Source organism: Alternaria postmessia (genome assembly GCF_024291825.1).
Source record: "Alternaria postmessia strain BMP 2775 chromosome Unknown scaffold_30, whole genome shotgun sequence".
Taxonomy (NCBI): Eukaryota; Fungi; Ascomycota; class Dothideomycetes; order Pleosporales; family Pleosporaceae; genus Alternaria; species Alternaria postmessia.
This window is the reverse complement of record NW_026260103.1, coordinates 130854-143727: the sequence shown is the minus strand read 5'-3', so window position 1 is coordinate 143727 and position 12874 is coordinate 130854. Positions and strand designations below refer to the sequence as shown.

General features: G+C 49.5%; 4 protein-coding genes across 4 annotated transcripts; 2 read left to right on the top strand and 2 right to left on the bottom strand.

Annotated features, from left to right (window-relative positions):
- Positions 1 to 969: 969 nt before the first annotated feature.
- On the top strand, positions 970 to 2667 carry J4E82_005601 (uncharacterized protein; the record flags this gene model as incomplete). Its single annotated transcript, XM_051731863.1, has 4 exons — positions 970 to 1238; positions 1329 to 1702; positions 1815 to 2306; positions 2381 to 2667. The coding sequence occupies 4 exons, from the start codon at positions 970 to 972 to the stop codon at positions 2665 to 2667; spliced, it is 1422 nt and encodes a 473-aa protein (XP_051588353.1).
- A 2010-nt stretch (positions 2668 to 4677) lies between these two features.
- On the bottom strand, positions 4678 to 5751 carry J4E82_005600 (uncharacterized protein; the record flags this gene model as incomplete). The annotated part of the gene is made up of 3 exons (XM_051731862.1): positions 4678 to 4707; positions 4775 to 5463; positions 5517 to 5751. The coding sequence occupies 3 exons, from the start codon at positions 5749 to 5751 to the stop codon at positions 4678 to 4680; spliced, it is 954 nt and encodes a 317-aa protein (XP_051588352.1).
- Positions 5752 to 6821: 1070 nt separating this feature from the next.
- On the bottom strand, positions 6822 to 8277 carry J4E82_005599 (uncharacterized protein; the record flags this gene model as incomplete). The annotated part of the gene is made up of 2 exons (XM_051731861.1): positions 6822 to 8168; positions 8218 to 8277. The coding sequence occupies 2 exons, from the start codon at positions 8275 to 8277 to the stop codon at positions 6822 to 6824; spliced, it is 1407 nt and encodes a 468-aa protein (XP_051588351.1).
- Positions 8278 to 8512: 235 nt separating this feature from the next.
- J4E82_005598 (uncharacterized protein) lies at positions 8513 to 10292 on the top strand (the record flags this gene model as incomplete). The annotated part of the gene is made up of 3 exons (XM_051731860.1): positions 8513 to 8530; positions 8565 to 8905; positions 8963 to 10292. 3 exons carry the CDS (start codon positions 8513 to 8515, stop codon positions 10290 to 10292), a joined length of 1689 nt encoding a protein of 562 aa, XP_051588350.1.
- Positions 10293 to 12874: the final 2582 nt, after the last annotated feature.

The following is a 12874-nucleotide window of genomic DNA, read 5'->3' as shown; positions in this document are numbered from 1 at the left end:
CATATCATCGCTCTTTGGGCTCACATAGCGAAGCTTTCGCGTAAACATTCATTCCGAAAGTTCTGAAGTCGCCATCAAAATACATCCATCCGCCCTGGCATCCGCGCCTTCTAACAATCCAGCCGCGTGAACAGTCGACGCGTTTTGGAAGCCAGGCATAGCTTATCATGCCTTCCGAAGATGCAACAAACTACTCGGACAAGTTGCGGTTGCAAAGTCGGCGTTTGCAACATCATCAACGCTTGCAAGCTATAGTTGCCTTTCATCGACAACCCGTAATGCACCCTACGCGGTTCAAGACTGCAAGTATCACTTATGCAGTCAACATATACTACTGCGATATCCATGCAGTATTGACAGATCAACAAATCTACAGCAACTTCATGTTGCTTACAATACTCATCTCCAAGCACGCCTTCTCATGTGCCACTTTCGTGATGCTAGTGCTGTCAAACGCCACAAAAAGTCGTTGCATATTCCCGACCTCGGTAGCTAAACGCGATCCCCGCACGTAAACTAACACAACCAAAGGGGGAAAAGAACGCTTAGCAGTCGTCACCGTTAAATGGTGCAGCCCACTAAGGGAGTTTGTGGGGATATTTAGACGGTGGCAGTCCCCGCGCGTAAATTCCGCGTTCATGATCTGCATATGCCGTGTTGCCTTTTCGCGCTTTGTTGACTATGACTCTTTGTCCTTGATTTCCAGACTGAGACGACAAACTCGATAATCGGGCCGCCAGACCATTTTACCAACCTATTCAGGATCTTTGAAAAAAGTGCATGACTCGGCATTCAGAAGTCGGAATCGGACAAGAGTCGGAGTAGTCCTACAACCGGCACCGCTTGAAAGTACATGGGAGGGAAAACACTCATAACAAGTGTTACACATCGAAATAGCCAGAAGCAACGATAAAAGATCGCGCGAAGGGGCTCGGAAGAGGAGTCAGAGACCGTCGAGAGTTTCACATAATGTCTCAATCAGATGTGGAGGAGAAACATGCCATCAAAGACAAAGCGGTCTCTCAAGAAGACATCAGCCGACCTTCATCTTCCATCCACGATGAACTCAATCAACAGAACGAACCAGTGCAAAACCATGAGCCAGTGGGGGACAAGGAGGCGCAAACAGATGCTCGATCAACAATGACCACAGAGTCTGCCATTCCTCCACCTCCAGATGGCGGGCTTCACGCTTGGCTGAAGGTCTTTGGAGGATTCATGATATATATCAACATCTGGTACGTCAAACTTCGCTCTGATCACGCTCGTCTCCTTAGTTGCATACAGCCATCACGGACAACCATAACTAACACTAACAACCACACCAGGGGCTTCACCCTAACTTACGGCGCCTTCCAAACCTACTACCGGACCACCCTTCTTCCATCCTCCTCACCATCCGCAATATCCTGGATTGGTACCGTACAAGCTTGGCTCCTAATCGTCATCGGCGTCCTATCAGGCCCGCTCTTCGATCTCGGTTACTTCCGCAGTATGCTCTTAGTCGGCAACGTTTTAGTTGTGCTGGGTATTATGATGCTCAGTTTGAGTACAAAGTACTGGCAGGTTTTCTTGAGCCAGGGTCTTTGTATGGGATTGGGCGCAGGATTGTTGTATATACCTAGTCTGGCTATGGTGGGGGTTTGGTTTAGTAAGAAGAGGGCGGTTGCGCTGGGAATTGTCATGAGTGGGATTGCCGTTGGTATGTATTTTTCCTGCTTGTTTCGTCAATCCAGGCCCTTGTGCGGAGAGAAAAATTTGGAAGGCCAGAAAAGAAAACCTAGATGCGACGGCGAGTTAACATATCAAATCAGGTGGTGTGATCTACATTATCATGTTTGATCACCTTGTTAGAACTGCCGGTTTCCCTTGGGCTATTCGCGCCATAGGGTTCGTTGCCTTAGCCGCAGCTCTCCTTTCCATCCCCGCTCTCCTCTCCGGCTCCGCGTGGCTCAAACACAAACGCAAGCGTCGCGCTCTCTTCGACAAAACCGCACTCCACGACCGTCTTTTCCTTATCTTCACCGCGTGCTCTTTCAGTACTTTTCTCGGTTATATTGTACCGTATTTTTACATTCCGACATATGCGCGCGAGCGGCTGGGTAGTAATGAAAGCACAGCGCTGTATATGCTAGTGTTGGCCATCGCAGGGAGTTTCTTCGGCAGACTAGTCAGTGGCGTGTTGGCGCATTTTCTGGGCGCGATTGTTACATGGGCGCTTTGTGCGTTTTCGAGTGGGGTATTAGCGTTGTGTTGGATCAGCATTGAGACGGAGAAGACGTTCATTGCTTTTAGTATACTATGGGGTATGTTCTTTTCGCTACTCGTCAACGACACTACTGACACACAGCATCATGGATCTTGGCTGACAGTGACTCAGGCTTCTTCTCAGCGGCTCTCGTTACGGTGCCATCTGCTGCTTTTGCCAACATCACGCCGGACCTTTCGCGGTTAGGTACTAGGCTTGGTATGAGCTGGAGTGTGTCTAGTATTGCTTCGCTCATTGGTGCGCCGATCGCCGGGGCTTTGCTCAAGAAGACGAATGGGCGGACCAATTTCATTGGTGTGCAGGTGTGGAGTGGTGTGTGCCTGATGCTCGGGACCTGCTGGTTGGTGGTGCTCTGGATAGTTACTGTGAGGACGCAGAAGAAAGGCTGGAGAGTCTAGTAATGGTAGCAAATGAAGCCTCAGGATTGCGCTTTCAGCTTGCAAACGGGACACTGAAGTCCGATCTTTCAATGATCTTGGTATCTTGTGTCGTACTGCATCGGTCTGCTCAACGGGCCGTAGCGAGAGGATGTTGTGGCTTGCTTCCTGACTACTGTGTTCTAACCACGTGCTACACGTGTGTTGTGGTGTCGTACCGATGGCGGCCCGCAATCGGTCCTATATCCTGGCCCGGGTTAACGACAAAATGAACGTCAACGATACGAGAACTTATTATTTGCCGGCGGTAGTAGACGCCCTTGAACAAGCTGGACGTTATACTTTTTCCCATCTGCAAGACCCACAGCGGAGATTTTAGATCGGCGGCTGAAGACGCAGCGAGCTCGTCGGCTTGAATCTCCACACGGAAATGGGATAACCTTGATACACAACGAATCTGCGACACAACACCGTAATACAGCTCTGGATGAAGGAGTAGGTTCTAGTCATACGCTCGCTCAACGTGTGATCCGCCTGAAAATCAAGGTGTGCTTGGGGTTTGGCTAGAAAAATTGGATCACCTTGACATACCCAACAGATCCTTCTGCACTGGAGGCCTTACAAAAGCAAAGAGTGTACGAGAATGGGAGGTTGAGATTGGAGGTGTTCAGCTGGCGATTGCAAATTCCTGCAAAAGTCACTCGATCACGGCTCCACCCACCGTCTAGCCGCTTTAGAATACTGCACCCTGTGGTGCGCTTCACTTGCTTGATTCACTCTACCGGTGAGATCTTCGTAGCAAATCTTCCACATCTTGCCATCGCTGACACTAGACAGCGTCGCTTAGCGTTGTATACAAAACGTGTGGATCCTGGGACGCCGTGAAACGTGCGAACGTGCGATCCTGCACCAAACCCTTGCTACTTAGTAATCATAATGTCATACCGTATAGCATTGGTGGGGATCGGGTCGCCGACCATGATCTAACGTTGCGCCTCGCGCTAATGGAAGGGCTGAGAATAAGAGATCTCGAAACGAACATGTCGATTTGAGCTAGTGAGTATCCTTGTCTCGCGTGGGGTTGTTGACGTCGCAGCATCGTTCCAATGGCTATAGCACCAGCAAATCACCACGTATATCACAAGAAAATGACGTGAATGTGTAACACTTCGACATCATACACCGTCTTCCTACGCGATGCGATCAGCATTGCGCCAACTGGCGTATTGTCGCAAGTGTCGAAATCATGAACAGGGTGTAAGTCTTCTACTGGGATCATTATGGAGGATACGTGAAAACACGTGTGTCATGCTTGCTGATTCGCTATCTAATCTTCTAACAACTCCACACCGCGATTTATACTTTGGGGGTCGGAGAAGTCTGTCCCATCGCTGCTGTTGACGATGACGATCTAGTCCTCAGCCTGCTTGGTGACAGATCCGATTAGGCCACCCGAAGACCCGGAGACCTGGTCACCAGGCCCACCTGCATGGCAGCGTGGTATCACATGAAAGCCAGCCCATCGATACGCGAAACCGCCATGGGCGCTTACGCCAAGGAAGGACTACATGTATCATTCGGCCTGTATACGGTCCTATAGTCGGATAGAGCCGCATGCAAAGCGTGTTGATATAACCACTAAAGAGCTTGGCATAGTATGCTTGCTTATCTGCGGTTGCAGTCTGTATGACCATAGTCCAGGTTCAAAGTTGATAGACTTGTCAAATGGGGAAATATGCACGAGAATCTGAAACCAAATAGTTCAGCGCTTCTGCAGCCGAACATCGTGCGGATAAAAGCCGTCTTGGTGTATAGAACGCGAAGCAATATTACCAAGATGAGATAATGCTCCGTTACCATGCTCGCTTTAGTTTCTTAGTACATGGAACGAAACTGAACGGCGGATTGCATGCTCCCCAATAACGCACTCGCATACAACAGATGTGTGAACTTGTCATATTACTACGTATTATATTTCTTTTGTGCTGCCGAACACATCTCCAGATGTCAAGCGATTTCCTAACGACATGATCATTCGCCAAAGCGACTCCGAATCCAATTCTGTAAAGGGTATCAGGGCTGTCATGTGTTAGAATTTGCTCTGTCATATGGACTCCATCAAGCTTACTCTGTACGACCCATTGACCACCATGGGTTCGGCTCGCCCCACCACGGTAGTATCCGTATCCATGCGTACATGCAAGATCATGCCCATGTGCTCTCGTCCGTTGAGTGTGTTTGCCGCGTGTTGCGCCAGGTCCTTCGACGCAAACTTGGCTGTTGCCACACCCTTGAAGACACCAGTCCTGCTGTCCTTCATAAGTTGTATATCAATGGCGTAACCGACCGTCTGCAACAATAGTGCATTGACATCATCTGATGTGCACTTGTAGCTCAAGTTACGAATGAAAATGCCGCGGGCTTCTGTCAAAACTGCTCCACCCTGGACATTCACTGGCATTCCATTCGTACTAGTCGAGTAGACTGGTGATGTCGGCAACGCATAAGCTGGGTAAACTGGGGCAGGGGCGTATGCTAGTTGCTGTGGGGAATAGGCATGCATTTGCGGGTGCATCGCATACGGGTACCTGGACTGTCCGGCCCCATACGGCGTTGACACCGTAGTGGTACTCGCTCGGCCGCCACCCAGCTGATGCACTCTTCCGATGTCGATGCCGCAACGCCCAGTCGAGTGGCCTCCTTCCGGTACTTCCGGAAATAATGTGGAGCAGTTGCAGCGCATCAACCGGTAACCGTCACCCTTACGGCTGGTTTCCCAAACATGCACCAGCATGCCTTTAGATCGGTAGTAGACTTCTACAAAGAAGGTTAGCGTATGTTCCCTGAGTTTCATCCCTCCAGCTACCTACTGTAGACTGCATCGGCATCTTCCCTGTCCTTGAGTCGACACCAGCCCTGTATTTCGCCTCGTCGTTGACCCTGACTAGAGTATACATCAGCCCACCCAGGCTGCTCTTTGACCACTTTGCGAAGATGATCCTTGAATTCTTGCCACCCAGTCAAGTAGGGAGCATAACGTGTAGTGCCAGATACGACAAGCAAGAAGTCTTCGTCACCTTCTTTCCGAGATACTGTGTATGACATTATCGTATATGGAGACGGAAATTTGCAGATGAGGTATCTTTGACACCAGCAAGTAGCCACAGTGTGAAGTTATGAAGCTATGGCTGATCGCAACTGATTGTGCAACGAATTGAAGCCAAAAGCTAGAGCAATGTCTGAAAGTAGTTGTGTATGTTGGAAGATAGAAGGAGAACGATTTGGAGGATCGCGATAGACATCATGTAGGACGAGATCTCTATTTCTACTTTTAAACCATGAGTCCTCCATACTCTATAGTGTCCGATATCGTAAGTGTAAGGATCCAGGTATCCTAGTCGGCAAACAACCAGATCGCGCATTTTGGCATGGAGCCATGTAGGAAGATTCCCGCTTCCCCGCGCCACGATCTGGAGCTGACAATGGATCCATGGTGTGGGCGCCCGAACTCCTGTGTGGCGGCTGTAATGCGGGATCTGACGCCGCTAACGGGACTGCCCTGCGCCATCGGCCCTTGGTCACAGCGTCATCAACTTTTTTTGGAATTCGTAACCGTGCCTATCATATGCCCTGACTGTCTATTTACGCTCGTTGATCGTCGAGGCTGTTGCAAAGTAATTTCATCTGGCGTGGGGTAGCACGTGTTCACTGACTTCGAAGATCAAAAACGAATTAGTATCTCTGCATCCGGTATACGAGACATATGCTTGACGTATTACTCTTAGTAGAGTGTCTGCCCTTGGAGATGATAGGCTTTGACGTGCATATGTTGATGGAAGCGCTGCAGTGTGCCTCGGGTGCTGCCGTGGTTACAGGTCCTGTCACTATACCCAGCCCTTGCTGCATTGTCTGTGATTCATCATCTGCACGTGAAGATGCAGGTGATATTATCCGGAACGGCCCATTCAATTGCATGCTAGTTCTGTCCCGTGGGATAGAACACGGTGTTGACCGCAGAATCATATCTGGTTAAGTCAGCAACATGCATTCGATGAGGCGCTAGCGTAAACGCAGAACTAGATACTGTTATCTCTACTGCAAGTGTTGATAAGATGTTTCCATGTTCTTGAATAGGCTATGTACCCTTGATCAAGATGATGTTGTGTACAGCAAAATCAATATGAGGTCCAGATGATAAGCTTCTGATCGAAACCGCCGGAGATCAAATACTCGACCTTCTTGTTGACGTCTGATTGATCAGAGCTGGGTCCTACCATTTGGCCTGACCAGAGGCATCGTAGCTTTGATCCAGGTTCATGTGCCTTCAATGATGAGATCAACTTTCCACTCTTGGTCTCAATACCACGAACTACTCCATCGTCAGAGCTCACATATACTCCAGAGCCGTCAGGACGCCATACTAGGCGCGGCGTAGAGTAAGAAGTTTGTGGTGCTAGAGTGGAAACGTTGACTAGTATAGCTGATTCTTCTTTGTCTGCAACGAGCAGTTCAGCCCTGGCTTGCGACGCTTGTGTCAAGGATCCATCCGGTCCCGAAGTAGTTTCTGTATCCGATACCGAAGATCGGGTAGGAGGAAGCAAAAGCTTTACTATCAATAGCTTCATATGCGGTGTACTAGAAGTTGCGATCGCGACAAGGTATGGATTCGTGGGGCAGACCTGTACATCGGATGGCGTAAATGCGACCCACGCATTGGAATGTGGAGCGAGATTTTGCTTGCCGATCAAGGTGAACGTTGGTGACTCTGGGCTCGGCACAGCGTAATAATGTAGGAATGTGGAGTCTCTACGGGCGACAACCAGGACTGGCGTACTATCTCCCGGCAAGCTGACGAATACGGTCGATTCAGGGATGCTCGGTAATGTCAACGTGGCTATCGGATCTCCCAGGCGTGAGTGTTCAATGCTGCTATCGATTTGGTATAGGACTACTTTAGCGTCCCATCCTGCACTAGCAACAAGCATGGATCTGCCTTCCGAAGCCCAAGTGGACAATTTGACTAAGTACTTTGAGTGGTCTTTACGTTGCTCCAATACTTCGTTGGCCGCTGTATCAAACAGTGTCAACTTTCCAGACATTGAAGCAACGAGTAGACGTCTGGAGTCCACTGGAACGACGTCTAGAGTTGGTGAGTCCTGGAAGCTGGAAATAGTATGAACACAGTCAAGCGCATGTGAGCTCGGATCCAACAGGTGCAGTTGACGATCGGCCGTAGTGACGGCCACATACTGTTGGATCTCTGCCGTTGATGGTAGCATGAGATCGAGAACCGACACACTGAGTATGTTGGAACGATTCGGTAACGACTCCACCACTCTCGGCTCAACAGGCGCCTGGACGGTCCATCCTCGCTCACTATCGTCGACCCCAAGCTTCTCGAAGTTTAGGCTGAGATCGAATGTCTTCTTTTCTTGCAATATGGACTCTATTGTGATCGTACTACCAGAAGCTGAGCCCGTGTCAGAAGGTAGGTCAGCTTCTTGCATGAAGCTGTTCAAAGTCTGGCTTAACGTTAGTACCTTCCTATAGTCGAGGAAGGGATGACGTAACCTGAGTGTACCCATTTGCTCTCAGGTACCGCGCAACGAGTTCGGCTGCAGATGGAAGCATATTTCTAACCGTCTCTCCTCTCGGTCGCTTTGTTACAACTGATGGCGGCTGATGGCAAGGCTGATTTGTCGCACATAGATGTTGAGGGGTGTTGGTGGAGGAAGTGGCGATGGCCGAGCTAGCCCCGTCTTATCGATAGCGCGACCGCTAACCATCCAGCCCCCCACACGATCTTGCAGAAGTTTCAGTAAATCACAAAGCATAGTAATCATACATCAATAAATCTACTTCTGCAATGGAGGCAAGTGCTATTGTGTGTGTTTTGATGATCAATCTAACATTAGTAGGAGAGGAACTCGGTTCGCGAAAAACTAACGGAAGACTTGGTGGCGCTCCAGGACACTACAGTCGAAGAACCGTACAGCATAGTATGCCGTCTCAGGCTTGCAAAAGCATACCGGACACTTGGATACCCAGACCTAGCCGTAGGAGATGCTTATAAGGCCTTGATTTTGGTAGATGAAGTAGTCGAAGAAGGCGAATACCATGAAGAGGCTTTGCAGGCAGCTTGGACGGATGTCGTCTCTGAGCGCATGGCAGACCTGGACCTAGACGATGAGACGAAAACTGCCCCGTTCAAGAAGGATGATGTGTTGGCATGGGCGCAAGCACGATGGTCTAAGAGCGCGTATGTAAGAAGTTGTGGGGTGAGAGCACCTTTTGATTGGGATGCTAACTGATCCAGTCACGATATACTGATTGGATGCTTGTTGGATTGTGGGTGTCTCCGCAGTGCATCTGAGTATATCTTTCGCGCGAGAAAGGCTTTTCCGAAAGAACTGATATTCGAAGATCACGAGAAGACTTTGTGGAAACACTTACGGTCTCACTTTGAACGTGAAGGAGAGTCTGCTGAGGATGTGGATGTAGAAGAGTATCCGGACAAAGGTTTCGTTCGTCGCGAACGATACCCTTGGAACCACCATGAGCCAGACCGCTTCTCGAAGGAGTGCCTCGACTTTCTCAACGAGGAGCTCGCGGATATTGCACCGAGGCTAGAGGTTAGGGCGTCTGAACTGCCTATACTCAACACCACCCTGATCTCCAATGGAACAACACCGGAGAACCGATATACCAAGCAGCTGGGCTTATTTGCAAAGGACGACATAACCCCTGGCTCGACTGTTCTAGAGGAGAAGTCGTTACTTACCGCCATATCAAGACTTCATGAGTCGTATTGCGATGCTTGTGTTATACCACTTTCGAACGGAGATGATACAGTAATGTCCTGTGAAGAGTGTGACGAGGTATTTTTCTGTAGCGAGGAGTGTCACGACCTAGCACAGGACCACTATCATCCTGCACTTTGTGGTGTTAGTGTAGATCAGGGAAAGGTACCTGCACGTGAAGCAGCAGACTACCTCTATTTCCTTCTACTTGTTCGCGCACTAGCATTATCAGAAACCCAAGACGTTCATCCTCTGGAGCTGAAGGAAGTGCGATATATCTGGGGCGACTACCATGGTCAAGACCTAGATGTTGCATGGCAAGCGGCTTCTTCAGGTGGCTCAAGCGACGCATTCACGGGACTACCGCAAACACTACCTTTTTCATTTAAGAGTAACGTACTCATGCCATTGCATGTTCTAGAGAAGATGGACATCAACATCTTCACGCAAAGTCAGCGCTACGATACCTGGATCTTCAACACGCTGTATGCGAAATTCCGCGGAACAGCATCAGCACGACAGGGTCTTGATGGAAGGCCTGAGATTAGCGCGGTCCATCCGATGTGGTGCCTCGCGAATCACAGCTGCGATCCAAACGTGGCTTGGGAGTGGCGTGGCTCAATGCGGTTCTGGACCCGTGAGGAGTTGGTTGACTGGAAGGGAAGAGACCCGAGCATAGGGCCTGGTCTCAAGAAGGATGAAGAGGTGTTTGGCCACTACTGCGACGTACGTCTGTCAGTCAAGGACAGGCGAGAGTGGGCCTCAGGAGCACTTGGTGGAGATTGTATGTGTGCTAGATGCGTCTGGGAAGAGGCGGAGGAACGGAAGCAAGGTGCTTTGCAGTAAGGCTCTTGCCGTCGCCCGCAGTATCGGGTCTATTTTGAGGGAGAAGCGGTCAAGGTGTAGAGTTGGCTGCGTCATATTACCGAATACTAGTAGACGAACACGGGGTCGATGCACAAGCGAGGTGCAGGACGTGGGGATCTGGTGCGACACGAGTATACAGAAGTGGCTTCGACTGGAGATATCGGCAATCGCGCCATATCAAAACCATCTCCCGACCAATCCTGATAGCCGTGGGGGCGGCATATCACAACGGCAAAGATCAGACCATAATCCAACGGAGCGGGAACATCCGATCTTCGTCACGATGCAGATCGAGGGTCCTGCACCTCGTGGGAAGCTGCATATGCCGTTTTCAAGTAACCTCAATTGGCATGTATTTGTCTCACCTTCAATCCCAGTCATCTCCACTAACGGCAAGACAGCCCACGCCGACAGGCGTCACAAGCAGGCGAACTTTTCGTGTAGCGTCATTCCATCATCCTTTTGGTCCCCACTCGGCTGCGTGTATATGGACAGTATCCGATCGGTGTGCTGCCTGCACTTGCCTCACTTTTCCAGTGTCCTTCCAACCTCTAGCTTGTAGTCTTGCGCCCAAGACACCACCATCTTACGCGGTAATCAAGCCAAATCCCCCAAACTCCGACTCCAGACGTTCTACCAGGAATCGTTGCTTGGCAAGTGCCACGATGTGCGTGTGTCTGTCCAACGACCCGTGGCATCGAAATCTGGAAGGATAGCGCTACTGTGCCTTTCACACTGAGTCAAGCACATCTACTCGGAACTTGCTTTTGTGAAAAGATTCTCCGCAATCTACTAGCGTCATCGTCTTGCACTGACCCCTGACAAGCGAGTTTCATTGACTAAGTAGGCGGACAGAGCCGCATCACGTGCTTCCCGCTTTAGCCAAGGGGTTGTGGCTCTACATCTACAGCGCCAGAATTCCAAATACTTTGGGTCACCGGCTGAATGTATTGTTCGATCTCGCTTGGGCGACTGGGATCACGGATCCCTTTCGTCGGCACGCGATGGCTAGATTGCGGTTGTCTGCAGCCGTACCAATGTCCTCAGCTATCAGTGTCAGCGATAATAATAGAACTGGCTGTGACGACGAGCGTTGATGTCTGGCATTTCACCGCCTCGAACCTGATTTCAATATTGCTCTATTGGAGATCGCGACAGGTATTGCTCGAGTGGTTCTTTTAGTGTATTTATGTCGTCAAGTAGAATCCCCGAATAAAGACCATGCCAGCTCAGTCATAACACTTCCAAGATCACGTATAAATGGTCCGCTTGTGTTCATTCCGCTACAACCGATACAATTGCAGAGATCGCAAGAAGAGATCTGTAACATCTGCTCTAGATTGTGTAAGGGTCACTTTCGCCGCTGTGAAGAGACAGCCCAGCCTGCGTTCTGTGAAAATTTACTCGGAATCTCTACGCTTCAACAGGCAACATTCAATGCCGTCGTTTCCATCACTAAGACTGTGAACCACAAATATAATCCCTCTCCACAAGAGTGCTTGAATTTGTAAGACATAGCTGTGGATGACAATAAGCAACGACTCGTGTGAAAGCCAATACATGCTACCAGAACTAAAGTCAGCCTATAGTCGCGAGTCTAAGTAGTCACAACATTACGCTTGAATATCTCTGCTATCAAAAAAAAAGTCTATGTAAACACTGGCTAGCTTATGGCGAACTCTTGGAGGAGCTTCAGATCAACGTTCACGATTTTTTCTCAATAGCGATGACTATCCACCCAAGTCATGACCGCGTCACCAGGCGATAAAGCGTTAGCATGTTACAGGGTTCCATGCACATTCCCCAGAACCAGGATGCAATGAGAGCCACCAATGCCTATCTCCGCTTTCAATTACACCACAATTACCACACTACTCTCAACAAAAGCATGCAACTGATCATGCAGCTCAGAAGTTCCCTCCTTCTCCTTTTGGGAAAGTGTACTGGATTCTTTGTCTATGCCAGTGCTTTGTGCCGCACTTCACTCAAACAACGGCAGTCTGCGGATGACTCGCATCACGAAGTCCAGCTGGAATGAAATACGAGCGGGACCTACCAGGCAAAGTTTCATCATTAACGAGACGGCAATCGCTATCTCCACTGGATTTGGAGCAAGGAACTGGTGCTCACATCCGATGGTACGAGCCGTCTGCCTATACCCTAGCTGCATACTTCTAGTAGGCAATCACTGCCCCTGCAACCGCCCTTCATGCCTTCTTCCAAAACTAGCATCACACTCCACTTCTATTGCACCTTAGCTCGCTGATTACTGAACACTCAATCCTGCAGGAATTCAGCAAAATGAACTGTCGATCTCATGACCACCAAGAATCGCAAAATCAGGAGAGAATCGTCTCCAATGAGATTTGCACACCTACACCCACACCCACACATGCTTAGTGTCTGGTTTACTGTCGACCAGGGAATATACCTGAGAATGAGCCCTTGTATAACGGGTAACTTTTACCATTGCTACGTATAGATATGCCGAACTACCGATAGGTTTATATGTGGAAGTGCACGCTCTAATATTAGTTGCACAGCCAATCAATCGAAATATC